The following is an 18,034-nucleotide window of genomic DNA, read 5'->3' as shown; positions in this document are numbered from 1 at the left end:
ACTGCTACTTTACTAGTTTTGCAACTTAAAATTTAAAAGCAGCCTCTGCAGGTGTTAGCCCACTACACAGCCCATGGATCTCATCTGCTCTGCCACCTGCTCTTAAAATAAAGTTTGATTGGATATACTCTCATTTGCTACAAATTGTCTATGGCTATTTTTGTGCTATAACGGTGGTTACAAAGTAGTGACAAATATATAAAATAGTTACTACTTGCCTTTTACAGTAAAACCTTGCCAACACCTGGTTTATAGTCTTGTACCATTTTTAACCCTATTTTTGGTAACTGTACTATGGTTATGTTAAATGTTAACATTAGGGATTAATAGCAGAGAAGGCAATGGCACCCCACTCCAGTACTCCTGCCTGGAAAATCCCATGGATGGAGGAGCCTGGTAGGCTGCAATCCATGGGGTCGCTGAGGGTTGGACACGACTGAGCGACTTCACTTTCACTTTTCACTTTCATGCATTGGAGAAGGAAATGGCAAGCCATTCCTGTGTTCTTGCCTGGAGAATCTCAGGGACGGGGGAGCCTGCTGGGCTGCCGTCTATGGGGTCGCACAGAGTTGGACACGACTGAAGTGACTTAGCAGCAGCAGCAGCAGCAGCAGGGATTAATAGAGTACGGAAACCCTTTGTATAACACTATTTTGCAACCACTCTATAGTCTAAAATCAGAAGAGCTGACTCATTGGAAAAGACTCTGATCCTGGGAAAAAACTGAAGGGAAAAGGAGAAAGGAGAAAGGGGTAGCAGAGGATGAGATACTTAGATAGCATCACCGACTCAATGGACATGAATTTGGGCAAACTCCGGGAGGTAGTGGAGGACAGAAGAGCCTGGCGTGCTGCAGTCCATGGGGTCGCAAAGAGTCAGACGTGACTTAGCAACTAAACAATGACAAGGCCTTGAAAAGGTCACTACATATCAGTATGACATGCACTAAGGTGTGCAATTTAAAAAGCTAGTTTTGTGGTGCTTGTAATTATATTATAAACATGTCCACATGCATAAATGTAAAAAAGGTTGAAAACCTACAATGAATCTACAACATACTTTTTAAACACTTTATTTTTATGAATGTATTTTGCTGCATCAGGTCTCCACTGCATCACGCAGGATCTTTCATTGCAGTGGTAGGCTTCCTAGTTGAGGTGCTCGGGTTCGATAGTTGCGACTCACAGGCTTAGGTGGAATCTTAGCTCCCAGACCAGGGATTGAACCCTAGTCCCCTGCATCGCAAGGCGATTATTAACCACTGGACCAGCAGGGACGTCCCAAATCTACAATATATTGTTTTACATTTGACCACTGGTTCGTATTTGTAGGAGTCATAATTTGGTAAAGCATTGTAATAATTTAGGAAGGCATCTACATCTTTTAATTCTGGATGAACTTTATGCTTGAATCTATGACATTGCATGAGGACTAAACTTGAGAGACTTCCTATCATTCTAAAATTCCTCACTCTGGACAAATAATTTTTAGGACACTTTCTTGTAAATATCACCCTCTGAAAGCATATACAGTTCCACTTATTCTGTATTTTATGATCTTAACCTACGGGGCTGATCTCAATTATTATCGCAACATCAAATATGACAGGGAGACAAACCTGAAACACAACAGTATAACTTGCCAAATCCTTTTTTATTTATTTAGTTGTTTATTTCTGGCTGTGCTGGGTATTCGCTGCCATGTGTGGGCTTTTTCCAGTTGCAGCGACTGGGGGCTACTCTTCGTTGCATTTGCAACTTGCCAAATTCTTCACCAACGTTCTCTGAAAAAAACTTCTCAAGTCTTTCTCTCCTTTTTTAAAAATAACTTTATTATCTTTGGCTGTGCTGGGTCTCTTATTATCTTTGAGCTGTGCTCAAGCTTTTCTGTAGCTGCAGCGAGCAGGGTTTAACTCTAGTTGCAGTGCTGGGGCTTCCCACAGCGGGGGTTTCTCTTGTTGCAGAGCAAGGGCTGTAGGGCACTCGGGCTTCAATAGTTGTGGCACACGGGCTTAGTTGCTCCACAGCAGGTGGGATCTTCCCAGATCAGGGATCGAACCCATATCTCCTGCATTGGCAGGCAGATTCTTAACCACTGAGCAGGCAGGGAAGCCCTCTCTTCTTTATTTTAGCAATGGATTATGGAAAATGTGCGATTTTGTCTTGACATGAAAATATTTCACAGCACAGTGTTCTTACCTGATGGGTTTCGTATTTTCTATGTAACTGATACAGGAATTCCTATACGATTGTCTTCCATCTTGCTATAAAGGTCAGGGGGGAAAAAGCAGCAAACTGGGAGAGAAACAGCCAGAGTAGTATCATCTGAAGGCTTTCAAAGCATGTTGGTTTTTTCCCTCCTTTCCAACTGTTTGTCTCCATCATCTTACAGCTCACAAAATGTAAAGGTTTCATTGTTAGTGTTCTTTGCAGGGGTTGGTTTTTTTTTTTTTTTTTTCCTCTCTCTCTCCAGATTTAAGTCCTATCTCTCCTTAGTTTGTTTCTCTAGGCAGCATTTGACTTGCTCACTTCCAGCTTGATTGCATCAGTGAGCTTTTCTTTTGGCTAATTCTTTTCTCGTTTCATCTAAAATGTCCTGCTTCAATCTGTCCTAGTCCAGGCCCCCCGTCTGGACTCTGCCAGCACTGCCCTGTGACCAGGGTGCAGAGTTTGGTCTGTGTAATGAGTCATAGGGCCTGTGATCAAAAAGATCTGGTTTTTCTTCGGAGAATCACATCTGGAAACAACAGGTGACTTGCTGCCATTCCTTGTATTTGTTTTTTCCCAAGGTTCTCCTGTCGGTTCAGGCGTACTGGTTGAAGAGGCCTTAGAAGTTACAGACTCTGAATCTTCATTTTTGCCCTCTTTTTGTTCTATTGTTGATCCCTTTTCAGCAATTCTTTTCCTCCTGGCCAGCAGGGCACTCATTTCTTCCACTAAATCAGTACCCTCTAGAGGAAGGGGTCCATTTCCACGACCGTATCTCTTTTAGATGAGGCCGAATTCACACCAATCAAACTTCCTCCGCTTGGAAAGAGGCATCCTCCATCCGTGACACTTTGCTAAGTTTTGGGTCAGCAACTGCAGCTGCAAGTCCAGTTAAAGGGCGATTGTCTTCAGACGTGAATCCCGTGGCTGGGGGGGGGGGTGAAATCCAGATGCAGGGAGGTGAGGAGCAGGAAGAGGGGGTGGAGGAGGAGGGGGGTACTTGACTAGGAAGAGGTGGTGGAGGAGGTGGAGGCCCTGAGGATGGAAGTGGAGTGGGTGGAGGGGACCCTGGGGGAGGAGGGGGTGCGGCTGATGCCTGGGCAGGACCTGGGCGGGGAGTGGAGGGGTGGCTGGGGTGCAGGTGGTCCCATGACAATGCCCTGAGCAGCTGCCTGCAAGCCTGGCTCCGAAGCTGAGGAGGCCCCTGGCACGGAGTTCAGAGGACTCTCCACAGAGGCAGAGGTGGGGGCATTTAATATTCTCTGCTCTCGCGCCCTCTCTAGCTGCTCCTGTGCTGTTACCGTCCCCTCACCAGGTCCAGTCTCTGAAGCCTCTCCCACTCCTCTCCTGCTCCAGTGATCCTGACGTTCCCTCTTCTCTCTCTCCAACTGCTCCTGTTCCAGTCGCTCCCTCCCCGGCCTCTCCCTTTCTACCCTCTCCCTCTCCAATCTCACCCTTTCCCTTCTTTCTCTCTCCAGCCTTTCCCATGCCAGCTGCTTTTATGGTTGCTGAGCTTGTAGCTGCCTTCTTTGAATTTCCAAATTGTGATGGGCCATTGTGAACTTGGGCAGGTAGTCGGGAATTTTGTCCCTGTTTCCTATGAATTCAACACTTCTAAGGCATGCATCAGGGCACTTGTGGACACTGGCATCTTCTTTGCTGCCAAAGTTGAGACCCTTCACCTGTCTAGTGTCCTGCCCTGGGTGGAGGGTCTGAGTAGCTTGATTGTACTTCAACCCTTTAGGAACAATACAATTTATCATGGTCTGATGATGGTCCTGAATCTTCCTGCCCACCACTTCCTGCTACCTGTATGATGATATAACTCTGCTGAACCCAGCAGAACCGCCAGCTGGCACCCAGTTTTTACTGGCATCATCTTAAACCCTTACAGCAGCTCTTGCCTGACGGATATTCTGTTTAGTTTTTATTTTAAACATATCATGTCACTCCCTTCTCCTCTGCAGTTTTTGCTGAAAAACCAGCTGATAACCTTATGGGAGTTCCCTTGTATGTTATCAGTTGCTTTTCCCGTTGCTTTTAATATCTTCTACTTTTAATTGTCATTTTGACTACAGTGTGTCGTGGTGTGTTCTTCTGTGGGTTTACCTGTTTGGAATGCTCTCTGTTTCCTGTGGGTGACTGTTTCCTTTCCCAGGTTAGGGAAGTTTTCAGCTATTCTCTCTTCAAACATTTTCTCAGGCCCTCTCTCTCTCTTCTCCTTCTGAGACCCTGATAATGTGAATCTTAGGGTGCTAACTGTTGGTCCAGAGGTTTCTTAAACTGTCCTCTTTTCTTTCTTTCCTCTGCTCCACCATAGTGATTTCCCCTACTCAGCCTTCCAGCTCACTAGTCTGCTCTGCTTCATTTACTCTACTATTGGTTCCTTCCAGTGTGTCTTTCATTCCAGTTATTGCATTGTTCAATTGTTTTGGTTGTCCTTTATACTTCCTCTTTGTTTAAAAAAATCCTTCTAACTTATGGATCTGTGCATCCATTTTTCTCCCTAGTTCTTGGATCACCTTTACCACTGTTACTTTATCACTGTTTACAAGGGCTTCCCTTGTAGCTCACTCGGTAAAGAATCTGCCTGCAGTGCAGGAGACTGGGGTTCAATCCCTGGGTTGGGAAGATCCTCTGGAGAAGGAAATGGCAACCCACTCTAGTACTCTTGCCTGGAAAATCTCATGGACAGAGGAGCTTGGTGGGCTGCAGTCCATGGGGTCGCAAAGAGTCAGGCACGACTGAGTGACTAACTCATGTAACTCATTACCATTGTTAGTCTGAACTCTTTCTCCGGTAGACTGCCTATCTCCACATCACTTGGATTTTCTGGAGTTTTATCTTGATTCTTCATCTGAAACAGATTCCCCTGCCACCTCATTTTGGGTTGTGTTTCTCAACTCTGGAGAAGCAGCCTTCAGTAGGAGAGGTCCTATGGGTCCCAGAAGTGCCCTCCTCTCTCATCACCCAAGGGCCAGGGGCCAGCGGTCCCAGGGCAGTGTCTAGCCTGCATTTGCAGACCACAGGCTGCTGGATTGTAGCTTTCTTCCTTCTAGTTTCTGCTCCCTGGTGGGTGACAGGCTGGTCTAGAAGCTTGTGTAGGCTTCCTAGTGGAAAGAGCTGATGCCTGCTGATGGGTGGGTCACAGGTTGTGTGACTCTGAAGTCAATTTTGACTCAGGGAGGACACGTCAGTCCTCAGACCCTGGGAGCACCTGGGGTGGGCTCAGTTCTGAGCTTTGAAATTAAGGAGAGATGAAGCTGAAGATCCAGCCTCTCTCTGACTTTCAGACCACAGACACCAGAGCTTTAGTGCCAGGAAAGAACTTGAAGGTCAATGAGTGCAACACCGTCTCCTAAGTAACCGAGACAGAGATCTTGGGGGACTCAAGTGACTTGAGGGGACTTCCCAAGTGACAAGAGGTGAGCTGGGACAGAGCTAGACCTTGAACCCCGGTCTTCTACCATCCAGCTGAGGTTCTTTCCAGTACTGTATCATCAATTTTGGAATTTAGAAAAGATCCTCCCTTTGCAACTACTTTTTCCCAGCTGGTTCCCAGCTGGCTGCTCATCCTCAGATGATCCATCAGCCAAGAGCTGATGTGTGAGTGAATGTCTCCCATAGGATTCCAAGAGGAGATACTCAGAGGCAGAGATCTGCATGCAGGACGTTTGCTGGAGAGTGCTCCCAGAACGAGCACCTTGAAGGGACAGAGAGGGGCAGGACAGGCAGAAAGAGAAGCTGAAGCCTCAGATATTTCCAGTCACTGCCCTGGAGTGCAGATGGTCCTTCAGGGTCGTTCCAGATCCAACCCAGGGGGTGAGACCTTCACACTCCCCACACTGAGCACTCATTGGATGCAGGGGGCATAACCATAGGCCAGGCAGCTCCCTTTAGCTGAGAGCAAAACTCAGTGAGCTAACATCAGGGTGTGCAGGGTTTCATTCCTTTTTGGAGACTCGAGGTGAGAATCTCTGTCTGCTTTTTGCAGCCTCCGGAGACTGACCACACTCATTGCCCATGGCCCCCTTTACATGCCAGTCATTTCATGTAACTCTGACCTTTCTTTGGTCCTCTCATCTTTCCAACCTCAGCAGGGATGTGTTCTCTCTTTTTAAGGACTATGTGATTAGACAGGGCCCACCTGCATGATCCAGGCTCACCTTTCCATCTCTAGATCCTTACTGTACTCATACGTAGTACAAAGTCCTGCCATGTAAGGTCACAGGTTCCAGGGATAAGGAAGTAGACATATGGGGCGGGGGGCATTGTTCTGCCTGCCACAGTATGAATTAAATATATTTATAAGAATACTTCATATGTTCATAGCAGCATTATTCATAGTAGCCAAAAAGTGAAAATAACCCAAATGTCCAGCAACTGATATCTGTGTATGTATGTGTGTATATATAATGTTGTTCAGCTGCCAAGTCCGACTTTTCAAGACCCCATGGAGTGCAGCACACCAGGCCTCCCTGTCCCTTACCATCTCCTGGAGTTTGCCCAAGTTCTTGCCCATTGAATCAGTGATGCCATCCAATCATTTCAGCCTCTGTCGCCCTCTTCTCAGCTTTCAATCCTTCCCACCTTTAGGATCTTTTCCAATGAGTCGGCCCTTCACATCAGGTGACAAAAGGATTGGAGCTTCAGCTTCAGTATCAGTCCTTCCAAGGAGTATTCAGGGTTGATTTCCTTTAAGATTGACTGGTTTGATCTCCTTCCTGTCCAGGGGACTCAAGAGTCTTCTCCAACACCTCAGTTCAAAAGCATCAATTCTTCGGTGCTCAGCCTTCTTTACAGTCCAGTTCTCACATCTGTACATGACTACTGGAAACACCATAGCCTTGACTATCAGACGGTAACAGGCAGGAAGGCCAGGGGTTTCCAAATGGGGGAAATAGGCTGCAAATGTCAGACATTTCTTATCTCTCTTAAGCAGCAGGAGGAAACAAACTAGTGTTACATTTTTTCCCCTTCTCTATACAAATTTAAAAAAAGGTTTCTCTTAAAATTCTGTGTTGCCATAATGACACCTGGTTCTACCTGAGCTTAACTTTTCTCAAACCTTGAGCTAACCAATGCATTTTTCTTATGGAAATGTTTGTCTTAAGCTCTGTTAATGTGCTGTGTATTTACCCCAGACTCTTGTCTTCAAGTTGGTTCCGGTTCTGCCTAAAGGCTCAGAACTGACTTGACAAACCAGTATGTGATACTCATGCATTGTTCTCCTAATCCATGTTAATGAAACTATGTATTTGTATGGAAATCTACCTTTCTTCAAGATTCATGTCAATCATTTTATGGCCCAGGATGACTCACCTGGTGCCAAGGTTATTTCAAAATGCATCTTGTGGGTGAGGGGGCTGGTGCCATTCTCTGAGTTTTGAGACATTTCCTTTCTTTAATTAGCAGACTGCTAGTAGCTATGTAACATCCAGCTAAAGACTAGCGGGGGGGCACTCTTTCTGCCCCCTTCTGAACTCTATGTCAGAAGCTTTCTCTATCTCTTTTATACTTTAATAAAACTTTATTACACCAAAGCTCTGAGCGATGAAGCCTTGTCTCTGGCCCCAGATTGAATTCTTCTCCTCCAGAGGCCAAGAATCCCGGCGTCTTTTGTGGTTTAGCAACAACCTTTCAACTACACGGACCTCTGTTGGCAAAGTGCTGTCTTTGCTTTTCAATACATTGTCTAGGTTTGTCATAGCTTTCCTGCCAAGAAGCAACTGTCTTCTAATTCAGGGCTGCAGTCACCACCCACAGTGATTTTTAGAGCCCAAGAAGAAGGACTCTGTCACTGCTTCTACCTTCTCCCTTCTATCTGTCATGAAGTGATGCGACCCAATGCCATGATCTTAGTTTTTTAAATACTGAGTTTTAAGCCAGCTTTTTCACTCTCATTCCTCACCCTTACCAAGAGGTTCTTTAGAAACAATAGTTAGAACCTTGTATGGAACAACTGACTGATTCAGGATTGAGAAAGGAGTATGACAAGACTGTTTATCGTCATCCTGTTTATTTAACTTACATGCAGAGCACATCATGTGAAATGCCGGGCTGGATGAGTTACAAGCTGGAATCAAGATTGCCTGGAGAAATACATAAATGCAGTATAGCTAAATTTATAGAAACCTAAGTAGATTACCAGTTCCAAGGGCTGAGGGGGTGGAAATGGTCAATGACTTTTAGGGATGATAAAAATGTTCCCAAATGAGATTGTGGTGACTGTTACACAACTATATGAATATACCAAAGTCATTGAATGGCACAATTTAGAGGCGGGGATTTTACAGTATGTGAAGACTATCTTAAGAAAGTTGTGGGGCTTCCGTGGTGGTCCAGAGGTTAAGAGTCTGCCTTGCAGGGCAGGGGACACAGATTTGATCCCAGTCTGGGAAGATCCCACGTGCCTCAGAACAACTAAGCCCATGTGCCACAACTACTCAGCCTTCACTCTACAACCGAGAACCACAGCTACCGAAGCCGGCATGCCCTGGAGCCCTATAGCCTACAGCCGAGAACCACAACTACCGAAGCCGGTGTGCCCTGGAGCCCGTGCTCTGAAACAAGAGAAGCCACTGCAATGAGAAGCCCGAGCATCACAACCAGAGAAAGCCCACACAGGAACAAAGATTCAGCACAGCCAAAAAATAAATAAACAAAAAAATTATTTTAAAAAGTTGTTTAAAACTGCCTTACAGGGGATTCCCTGATGGTCCAGTGGTTAGGACTCCATGCTTTCACTGCCAAGGGCCCAGGTTCAATTCCTGGTTGGGGGACTAAGATCCTGCAAGCCTGAAAGTGCAGCCAAAAGAACAAAAGATGCCTTAGAAGTAATGTGTCTTTCATTTTATATCAAGACATTTAGGCATGAGCAACAGGGGTAGCCTAGCCTGGCCAACAGGATGCAAGCTGATCTCTAAACCCCATTCCAGACACACCCAGGAGAGTTCACGGATATGTTACCAATAACCACAGAGACTTTTCCAACTCCTGCATATGCACCCTGGGCACACAGTGGATACAAACTAACCACAGGGGCTTCCTCAAGTCAACTTAGGCAGCTAGGAGCCCACTAAGGGTTCACTAATATTCTATACGTACATACATCTGATTATAATAGACTGAATTATGGGAAGATATGCACAACAGAGCCTATAGTTATATAACTTGTAACTGTCAACTGGCCTTGAGCATATGCCCATTTCCTTTCTTGACTGGTGGTGGGTACAAGCCCTGTTTTGCACAGGACACAACCAAGAGGAGGAGACAGGAGGGATAAAAAGGGGGAAGCCAAGAGGGATGGGTAGGACAACTTCTTTAGGCGTAGAAAGTATTACAGGGTAGGGGTCGTCCATGTGGGCTGGAGTTGAGCCTTTAGGGACCCACCTTTCCAAACCCTAGTTAGTACTTGAATCCCTGGGGCTTATAGTGGCAGTCCCTCAGAGTCCTTCTGGGTCCTGGTTGACACCCTCCAAGCGTATTTCTTGTTGGAAGTGCCCAATGGCCATAGTGTAAGATAAGAGGCTTTGAATCTCTGGATCTAGAAAGAGGTCATTGACATAAACAAAAGGTCATCTCAGAAGCAGGCACTTTACATCTGGTTGTCCTTATTAGTGAGCAACACTAAGACTGAATTCTGGGTTAAGGTGATGCCAATGGACGGAAACTATATTTTTAACAAGCACTTCAGAAAAGTCATCTGCCTTACAGGGATAATATTACTTCACAAGGGATGTGATGAAAATGAAATCAGAACATGATATAATTAGTAAAATCATAAATAATGTCTCCTCCCAAGAAAGATGTCCACACCCTAACCCCTGGAACCTGTGGTTATGCTACCTGACGTGGCAAAAGGAACCTTGCAGACATGATTCAGTTTATGTATTTAGAGATGCAGAGATTAATTTGGATTATCTGGGTGAGCTCAACCTAACCACATGAGTCCTTAGATGCAGAGAACCTTTCTCGGAGATCAGAGACAGAGATGACATTGCTGGCTTTCAAGATGAAAGAAGGGTGTCAACAGCCAAAGAACGTGCTGACCTCTAGAAGCTGGAAAAGACAAGAAAAGAGATTCTCTTTTTTGTCTCCAGAAAGAATATAGCCCTACAGACATCATGATATTAGGCCCATGAGACCCTGGTTGGACTTCTATAGAACTGTGAGATCAGAGTATTGTTTAAGCCACTAAATTACCACTAAATCTGCAGTAATTTGTTAATCAGCAATAGAAAATTCTTACCAAACAGCACAAAACTCAAGTTTCCCCATCCCATGGGTAAAAAAAGCACAGTTTTATTAAAAAAGAACAAATTCTACTGACTTCTGCCCCCACCTACCCAGTCCCTGCTGAAGAGTCCCTCAAACTTCTGAGGGTTCTCAGGGGATCTCTATATTCATGAAATAATCTGCTTCTGAAATAATCCATTTCTAAACAGTACAAGTACTCTATCAACTGTTTAAAACTGCTAATAAACAGCAATGTCTTACTGTATAGCATGGGGAACTATATTCAATATCCTATGATGAACCATAACAGAAAAGAATAAGAATGAGCTTATAATAAATGAGCTTCCCTGGTGGTTCAGACAGTAAGGGATGTGCCTGCAATGCCAGAGACCTAGGTTCCATTCCTGGGTCAGGAAGATCCTCTGGAGAAAGGAATAGCTACCCACTCCAGTATTCCTGTCTGGAGAATGCCATGGACAGAGGAGCCTGGTGGGTTACAGTCCACAGGGTCACAAAGAGTCAAGACACGACTGAGCAACTAAAACTTTTTTCATATGTATAAGTGAATCACTTTGCTGTATATCAGAAATTAGCACATTATAAATCAACTATACTTTAATAATTTTTTTTAAAAAGGGATTAAAATACTCCCCCCATAAAAGAGATGCTGTACTGGATAGGCTCCAGTCTCCTTTGGGGACCGCCCCTGCTACACTAGACCCCAGCTCTTGCCAGGGACTCATTCCACCCCTTTGATCACCAGATTTCTGGAAAGCCTTTAAATGGGCAAAACTGCTCTGGGGTCATTCATTTTGTGGGGGAGGGAATGCTGGCTCTCTCCGTGAGAGCAGTCTCAGTGCAGCATCTGTGAACCCTCAATGGTTCATAGAATTGGTAATAAACTTGGTCTCTTTCTCATTCTAGTCCCCCATGCTGCCTCCACAGGCCTCAGAGTTAAGTCCAGTGGGAGTGTTGGGAGGGAGATAAATCACATCACACCCAGAATGCTCCCCTCGCCACTACAGTTAGGTCCTATGGCATTAGGCAGTAACAGGTTCCTTCTCTCCCAAAGCAAGTTTGTTTCCCAAGACTCTTTTCAGTCCCCTGGCAAACAGGTTTGAAGAACAAAGTGAAAGGCAGTGAAAAGGTGACTGGAACAGTGGACTCCAGGTGGGATGGAGGGGCTGCACTGCTAGAGTGGGTGTTCTGGTGTTACTGAAAGGAGTTTGCAGGGCCCGGCTGCTTGCCGCTCAAAAGACAACAAATAGGCCAGGATGGCGGAAAGGAAAGTTTGCTTTATTTCAGATTCTGGCAACTGTTGGGGGAGGGTAGCAGACATCTGTCCAAAGGCCAACTCCCCCAACCCCCTCCACGAGAATGGGGTGAGAGCTTTTATAGACAGAGGGGGGCGGTGGCTATATGCAGAAACAGCACAGTCATCTCTAACAGTCATCTTCAGATTGGTCATCAGTGGTCTGACCAGCATCATCTTGATTGTTTTCAGTACCATTAATCTTCAGGTCCAGGGTCCCTTTGTTCTCATTTCTTTGTGGCCAATTCTTGGAATTGTGGCAACTCATGTCCTGGGTACGGTCTGGTCATTGTGTCGCTAACTTCTCCACCTGGTGTTTTAGTATCTGTAAGACAGCTCACAGGATATGGCTCAGAATAGTTAGCCCTTGAGAAAGAACTAAAGGTCCTTGACTATGCTTAACAACTACATTATTATTTAGTCTCCTTTAACTGTTTTCCTTTGTTTCTGCATTTCTCACTTCTCTGATTAAACTTATTTTTTGACTAAAGTTTTTCACAGTCAAAAGGCAGGCACAGGACATAGTTGGGGGGGAGGCAGGCTATGGTAAGGAACATAGGGTCCTGCTCCATCTCACTAGCAGGAGTGAGCTGGAAAAACAGTGGAGAGCAGTTAGAACAGAGGAATGAAACAGGGAATGCCAGTGAAGGGTTGCGGCCACTGTTAACAAGAAACAACAGAAGTGCTTAACAAATGTTAACTAGCAGGGGACAAAAATACCTTTTCCCCCTGCAAAGGACTATTTCCCCCCCAATAGATCCCAATTCCCTCCACAGAACATCTACTCTGCCCTGTGCTGTGTTCAGCTGTCTCACTCTTGTGACTCCATCAGTTCAGCTCAGTTGTCATGTCTAACTCTTTGCGACCCCATGGACTGCAGCACACCAGGCTTCCCTGACCATCACCAACTCCCAGAGCTTACTCAAACCCATGTCCATTGAATCAATCATGCCATCCAACCATCTTATCCTCTGTCATCCCCTTTTCCTCCTTCCTTCAATCTTTCCCAGCATCAGGGTCTTATCCAGAGTCAGCTCTTCCCATCAGGTGGCCAAACTACTGGAGCTGCAGCTTCAGCATCAGTCCTTCCAATGAACACCCAGGACTGATCTCCTTTAGGATGGACTGGTTGGATCTCCTTGCAGTCCAAGGGACTCTCAAGAGTCTTCTCCAACACCACAGTTCAAAAGCATCAATTCTTCAGCACTCAGCTTTCTTCACAGTCCAACTCTCACATCCACACATGACTACTGGAAAAACCATAGCCTTGACTAGACAGACCTTTGTTGGCAAAATATCTCTGCTTTTTAATATGCTGTCTAGGTTGGTCATAGCTTTTCTTCCAAGGAGCAAGCGCCTTTTAATTTCATGGCTGCAGTCACCATCTGCAGTGATTCTGGAGCCCCCCAAAATAAAGTCTGTCACTGTTTCTATTGTTTCCCCATCTATTTGCCATGAAGGGATGGGACCGGATGCCATGAGCTTCATTTTTTGAATGTTGAGTTTTAAGCCAACTTTTTCACTCTCCTCTTTCACTTTCATCAAGAGGCTCTTTAGTTTTTCTTTGCTTTCTGCCAAAAGGGTGGTGTCATCTGCATATCTGAGGTTATTGATATTTCTCCTAGAAATCTTGATTCTAGCTTGTGCTTCATCCAGCCCAGCATTTCGCATGATGTACTCTGCATGCAAGTTAAATAAGCCAGATGACAAAACAAAGCCTTGACCTATTCCTTTCCCAATTTTGAACCAGTTGTTTGTTCCATGTCCGGTTCTAACTGCTGCTTCTTGACCTGCATACAGATTTTTCAGGAGACAGGTAAGGTGGACCTTACCCCATGGACTTAGCCCATTGTGATCCCATGGACAACCTTAGCCCATTGTGAACCCATGGACTTATCCCACTGTGACCCCATGGACAACCTTACCCCATTGTGACCCTATGGACTGCAGCAAATCAGGATCTTCTGCCCATAGAATTCTCTAGGCAAGAATACTGGAGTGGGTTGCCATGTCTTCCTCCAGGGGATCTTCCCAACCCAGGGATGGAACCCTTACCTCCTTGCATTGCAGGTGGATTCTTCACCCCTGAGCCACTGGGTAAGCCCCTACTCTGCGCTACATATGACTAAAGCTGGAGTATCTTCCAAACACCCAAATCACAAATGGAAGAAACAGCAAATTCCTTTCACCTATGCAAGTGAGCAGCATTTATGTAATTCTAGCAGGGAGCAGCATCAATATTTACCTGAATACATTCAGTTCAGTTCAGTTCAGTCGCTCAGTCATGTCCGACTCTTTGCAACCCCATGAATCGCAGCACACCAGGTCTCCCTGTCCATCACCAACTCCCGGAGTTCACCCAAACTCATGTCCATCGAGTCAGTGATGCCATCCAGCCATCTCATCCTCTGTCCTCCCCTTCTCCTCCTGCCCCCAATCCCTTCCAGCATCAGGGTCTTTTCCAATGAGTCAACTCTTCGCATGAGGTGGCCAAAGTACTGGAGTTTCAGCTTTAGCATCAGTCCTCCCAATGAACACCCAGGACTGATCTCCTTTAGGATGGACTGGTTGGATCTCCTTGCAGTCCAAGGGACTCTCAAGAGTCTTCTTCAACACCACAGTTCAAAAGCATCAATTCTTCAGCACTCAGCTTTGTTCACAGTCCAACTCTCACATCCATACATGACCGCTGGAAAAACCATAGCCTTGACTAGATGGACCTTTGTTGGCAAAGTAACATCTCTGCTTTTCAATATGCTATCTAGGTTGATCAGAACTTTCCTTCCAAGAAGTAAGCGTCTTTTAATTTCATGGCTGCAATCACCATCTGTAGTGATTTTGGAGCCCAAAAAAATAAAGTCTGACACTGTTTCTACTGTTTCCCCATCTATTTCCCATAAAGTGATGGGACCAGATGCCATGATCTTCGTTTTCTGAATGTTGAGCTTTAAGCCAACTTTTTCACTCTCCACTTTCACTTTCATCAAGAGGCTTTTGAGTTCTTCACTTTCTGCCATAAGGGTGGTGTCATCTGCATATCTGAGGTTACTGATATTTCTCCCGGCAATCTTGATTCCAGCTTGTGCTTCTTCCAGCCCAGCGTTTCTCATGATGTACTCTGCATATAAGTTCAATAAGCAGGGTGACAATATGCAGCCTTGACGTACTCCTTTTCCCATTTGGAACCAGTCTGTTGTTCCATGTCCAGTTCTAACGGTTGCTTCCTGACCTGAATATAGGTCTCTCAAGAGGCAGGTCAGGTGGTCTGGTATTCCCATCTCTTGAAGAATTTTCCACAGTTTATTGTGATCCACACAGTCAAAGGCTTTGGCATAATCAATAAAGCAGAAATAGATGTTTTTCTGGAACTCTCTTGCTTTTTTGATGATCCAGCGGATGTTGGCAATTTGATCTCTGGTTCCTCTGCCTTTTTTAAAACCAGCTTGAACATCTGGAAGTTCACAGTTCATGTACTGCTGAAGCCTGGCTTGGAGAATTTTGAGCATTACTTTACTAGTGTGTGAGATGAGTACAATTTTGCAGTAGTTTGAGCATTCTTTGGCATTGCCTTTCTTTAGGATTGGAATGAAAACTGACCTTTTCCAGTCCTGTGGCCACTGCTGAGTTTTCCAAGTTTGCTGGCATATTGAGTGCAGCACTTTCATAGCATCAGCTTTCAGGATTTGAAATAGCTCAACTGGAATTCCATCACCTCCACTAGCTGTGTTCGTAGTGATGCTTTCTAAGGCCCACTTGACTTCACATTCCAGGATGTCTGGCTCTAGGTCAGTGATCACACCATCGTGATTATCTGGGTCATGAAGATCTTTTTTGTACAGTTCTTCTGTGTATTCTTGCCACCTCTTCTTAATATCTTCTGCTTCTGTTAGGTCCATACCATTTCTGTCCTTTATCGAGCCCATCTTTGCATGAAATGTTCCCTTGGTATCTCTAATTTTCTTGAAGAGATCTCTAGTCTTTCCCATTCTGTTGTTTTCCTCTATTTCTTTGCACTGATCACTGAGGAAGGTTTTCTTATCTCTTCTTGCTATTCTTTGGAACTCTGCATTCAGATGCTTATATCTTTCCTTTTCACTTCTCTTCTTTTCAAAGCTATTTGTAAGGCCTCCTCAGACAGCCATTTTGCTTTTTTGCATTTCTTTTCCATGGGGATGGTCTTAATCCCTGTGTCCTATACAATGTCACGAACCTCCATCCATAGTTCATCAGGCACTCTATCAGATCTAGTCTCTTAAATCTATTTCTCACTTCCACTGTATAACCATAAGGGATTTGATTTAGGTCATACCTGAATGGTCTAGTGATTTTCCCTACTTTCTTCAATTTAAGTCTGAATTTGGCAATAAGGAGTTCATGATCTGAGCCACAGTCAGCTCCTGGTCTTGTTTTTGCTGACTGCATAGAGCTTCTTCATCTTTGGCTGCAAAGAATATAATTAATCTGATGTCGGTGTTGATCATCTGGTGATGTCCATGTACAGTCTTCTCTTGTGTTGTTGGAAGAGGGTGTTTGCTATGACCAGTGCATTCTCTTGGCAAAACTTTAATAGCCTTTGCCCTGCTTCATTCCGTATTCCAAGGCCAAATTTGCCTGTTACTCTAGGTGTTTCTTGACTTCCTACTTTTGCATTCCAGTCCCCTATAATGAAAAGGACATCTTTTTTGGGTGTTAGTTCTAAAAGGTCTTGCAGGTCTTCATAGAACCATTCAACTTCAGCTTCTTCAGCGTTACTGGTTGGGGCACAGGCTTGGATTACTGTGATATTGAATGGTTTGCCTTGGAAACGAACAGAGATCATTCTGTCGTTTTTGAGATTGCATCCAAGTACTGCATTTCGGACTCTTGTTGACCATGATGGCTACTCCATTTCTTCTAAGGGATTCTTGCCCACAGTAGTAGATATAATGGTCATCTGAGTTAAATTCACCCATTCCAGATGGGTGAATACCAGAATATATTACGGTTCATCATACAAAAATACTCGTATACAGTCTCTCAGAAAAATTCCAACACAAAAGGACACTCTGCCCTTCACTGCCCCCGCCCCCATCACCCACCATCCCATCCCAAGGCTCGCTTAAGGGTGAATAAAAGGAGACAGAGCGGAGATGCACTGACAGACACTACGACGCAGGGAGAGGTGACCGCAAGCTCGAAACCCAGCAGAGGGCGCCCGTCTGCCGGGCCTCCCTGGACCTCGCCCCTCGCGGCAGGATGAGACCCTAGGCCCGCGCCAGCGTCTTTAAAATGGAAACAAACCCGGCCACCCCCCCTGCCCCGAGGCCGCCGGGAAAATGGCGCCGCCCCTTGGGGCGTCCTAGTCGGCCACGCAAAGGTTTCCTCAGGTGGAGTCCGCAGGCTTCCCCTAGCCCCTTCTCCCTCGGCTCCCTCCCTGCGCACCTTGTCTCCAGCTAACTCGGTGGACGCCTCACAACGCAGGATCCGGCCGCCCTCGACCTCTCCGGGCTTCTCCACCTGCCCGCCTGCTCCTCCCCCGGAAGTGACGACACCCACCCGGCCCTGCTGGTGTCCCGTCGGGCCTCGCGGCGGCGCGGGAAGATGGCGGCGGCGGGAGCCGTGGAACGGAGCTTCGTGGAGGTCGTCGGCGCTGAGCGCGAAAGGCCGAGGCACTTTCGGGAGTTCACTGTTTGCGGCATTGGTACGGCAGCATCCCAGCAGAGCGCGATCCGAACCTTCCCCTCGGGCCTCTCCTGTGGATTCCTCAATCCCTAACCCCCCCGTTACCCTTCTGAGCCCACATGCCTATTAGCACAGGAATCAGAGCTACCTTAGTGTCCTGCTGCCTCCTCTTTCCTCCCCTTTCATTCTGTATGGACTCTCAGTCCGTCCTCCTCTGCTTTCTCAGCGACCTCAGTCCGTGTCATCCCCAGAGAACCACGTGTGCAGGCTGACCACTGACCTTTTGCAGGAACTGCAAATGCAGCGGCCGGAGCCGTGAAATATGGTGAGAGCGCGGGAGGCTTCTACTATGTGGAAAGTGGCAAGTTGTTCTCCGTCACCAGGAACAGATTCATTCATTGGTGAGTGCTGTGTTTGGCAAACCCTCTGGAAGGTCGGGTCGTTCGGCGGCTGAATTTGCGTGTCTGACCCTAAGGTGTCATTCATTTTCCGAGTGGTTGTAGACAGGAAAAGAAAAAAAGCCTGCTTTCTGTTTATGTGTTAATCAGTGGATAATTAAGGAGACCCAGAGTTCTGGAAGAGGTACCCTACCAGGCAACACTAAAAGCAGAAGAAA

At 45.9% G+C, this 18,034-nt stretch overlaps 1 protein-coding gene, 1 long non-coding RNA gene and 2 pseudogenes across 5 annotated transcripts in view; 1 reads left to right on the top strand and 3 right to left on the bottom strand.

The window, feature by feature from the left end:
• Positions 1–1,634: 1,634 nt before the first annotated feature.
• Positions 1,635–3,138, bottom strand: LOC147358558 (protein enabled homolog pseudogene; annotated as a pseudogene). The gene has a single exon (XR_015142463.1). The product of XR_015142463.1 is annotated as a protein enabled homolog pseudogene (transcript).
• Positions 3,139–3,144: 6 nt separating this feature from the next.
• Positions 3,145–4,597, bottom strand: LOC147358557 (uncharacterized; annotated as a pseudogene). Its single transcript, XR_015142393.1, has one exon. The product of XR_015142393.1 is annotated as an uncharacterized LOC147358557 (transcript).
• A 7,123-nt stretch (positions 4,598–11,720) lies between these two features.
• LOC147358556 (uncharacterized) lies at positions 11,721–17,280 on the bottom strand. The gene is made up of 2 exons (XR_015142394.1): positions 17,179–17,280; positions 11,721–12,082 (listed from the first exon to the last, which is right to left on the bottom strand). It is a non-coding gene; the product is annotated as an uncharacterized LOC147358556 (long non-coding RNA).
• Positions 16,902–18,034, top strand: part of NUP160 (nucleoporin 160) — a 44,056-nt gene continuing 42,923 nt past the window's right edge. Inside the window, exons 1-2 of one of the 2 annotated variants that reach the window (XM_086341654.1) lie at positions 16,902–17,437; positions 17,708–17,819. In XM_086341654.1, coding sequence (XP_086197780.1) covers positions 17,338–17,437; positions 17,708–17,819 — 212 coding nt within the window. In that variant the 5' untranslated portion in view covers positions 16,902–17,337. The remainder of the gene's footprint in view (positions 17,438–17,707; positions 17,820–18,034) is intronic. The other variant, XM_086341655.1, reaches the window with a different exon arrangement.

The sequence above is a fragment of the Bos grunniens genome, chromosome 15 (genome assembly GCF_055505025.1).
Source record: "Bos grunniens cultivar Pamir isolate PY7600 chromosome 15, Bosgru_T2T1.0, whole genome shotgun sequence".
Taxonomy (NCBI): Eukaryota; Metazoa; Chordata; class Mammalia; order Artiodactyla; family Bovidae; genus Bos; species Bos grunniens.
The sequence above is the reverse complement of the archived record's forward strand: the minus strand, read 5'-3'. Positions and strand labels throughout refer to the sequence as shown.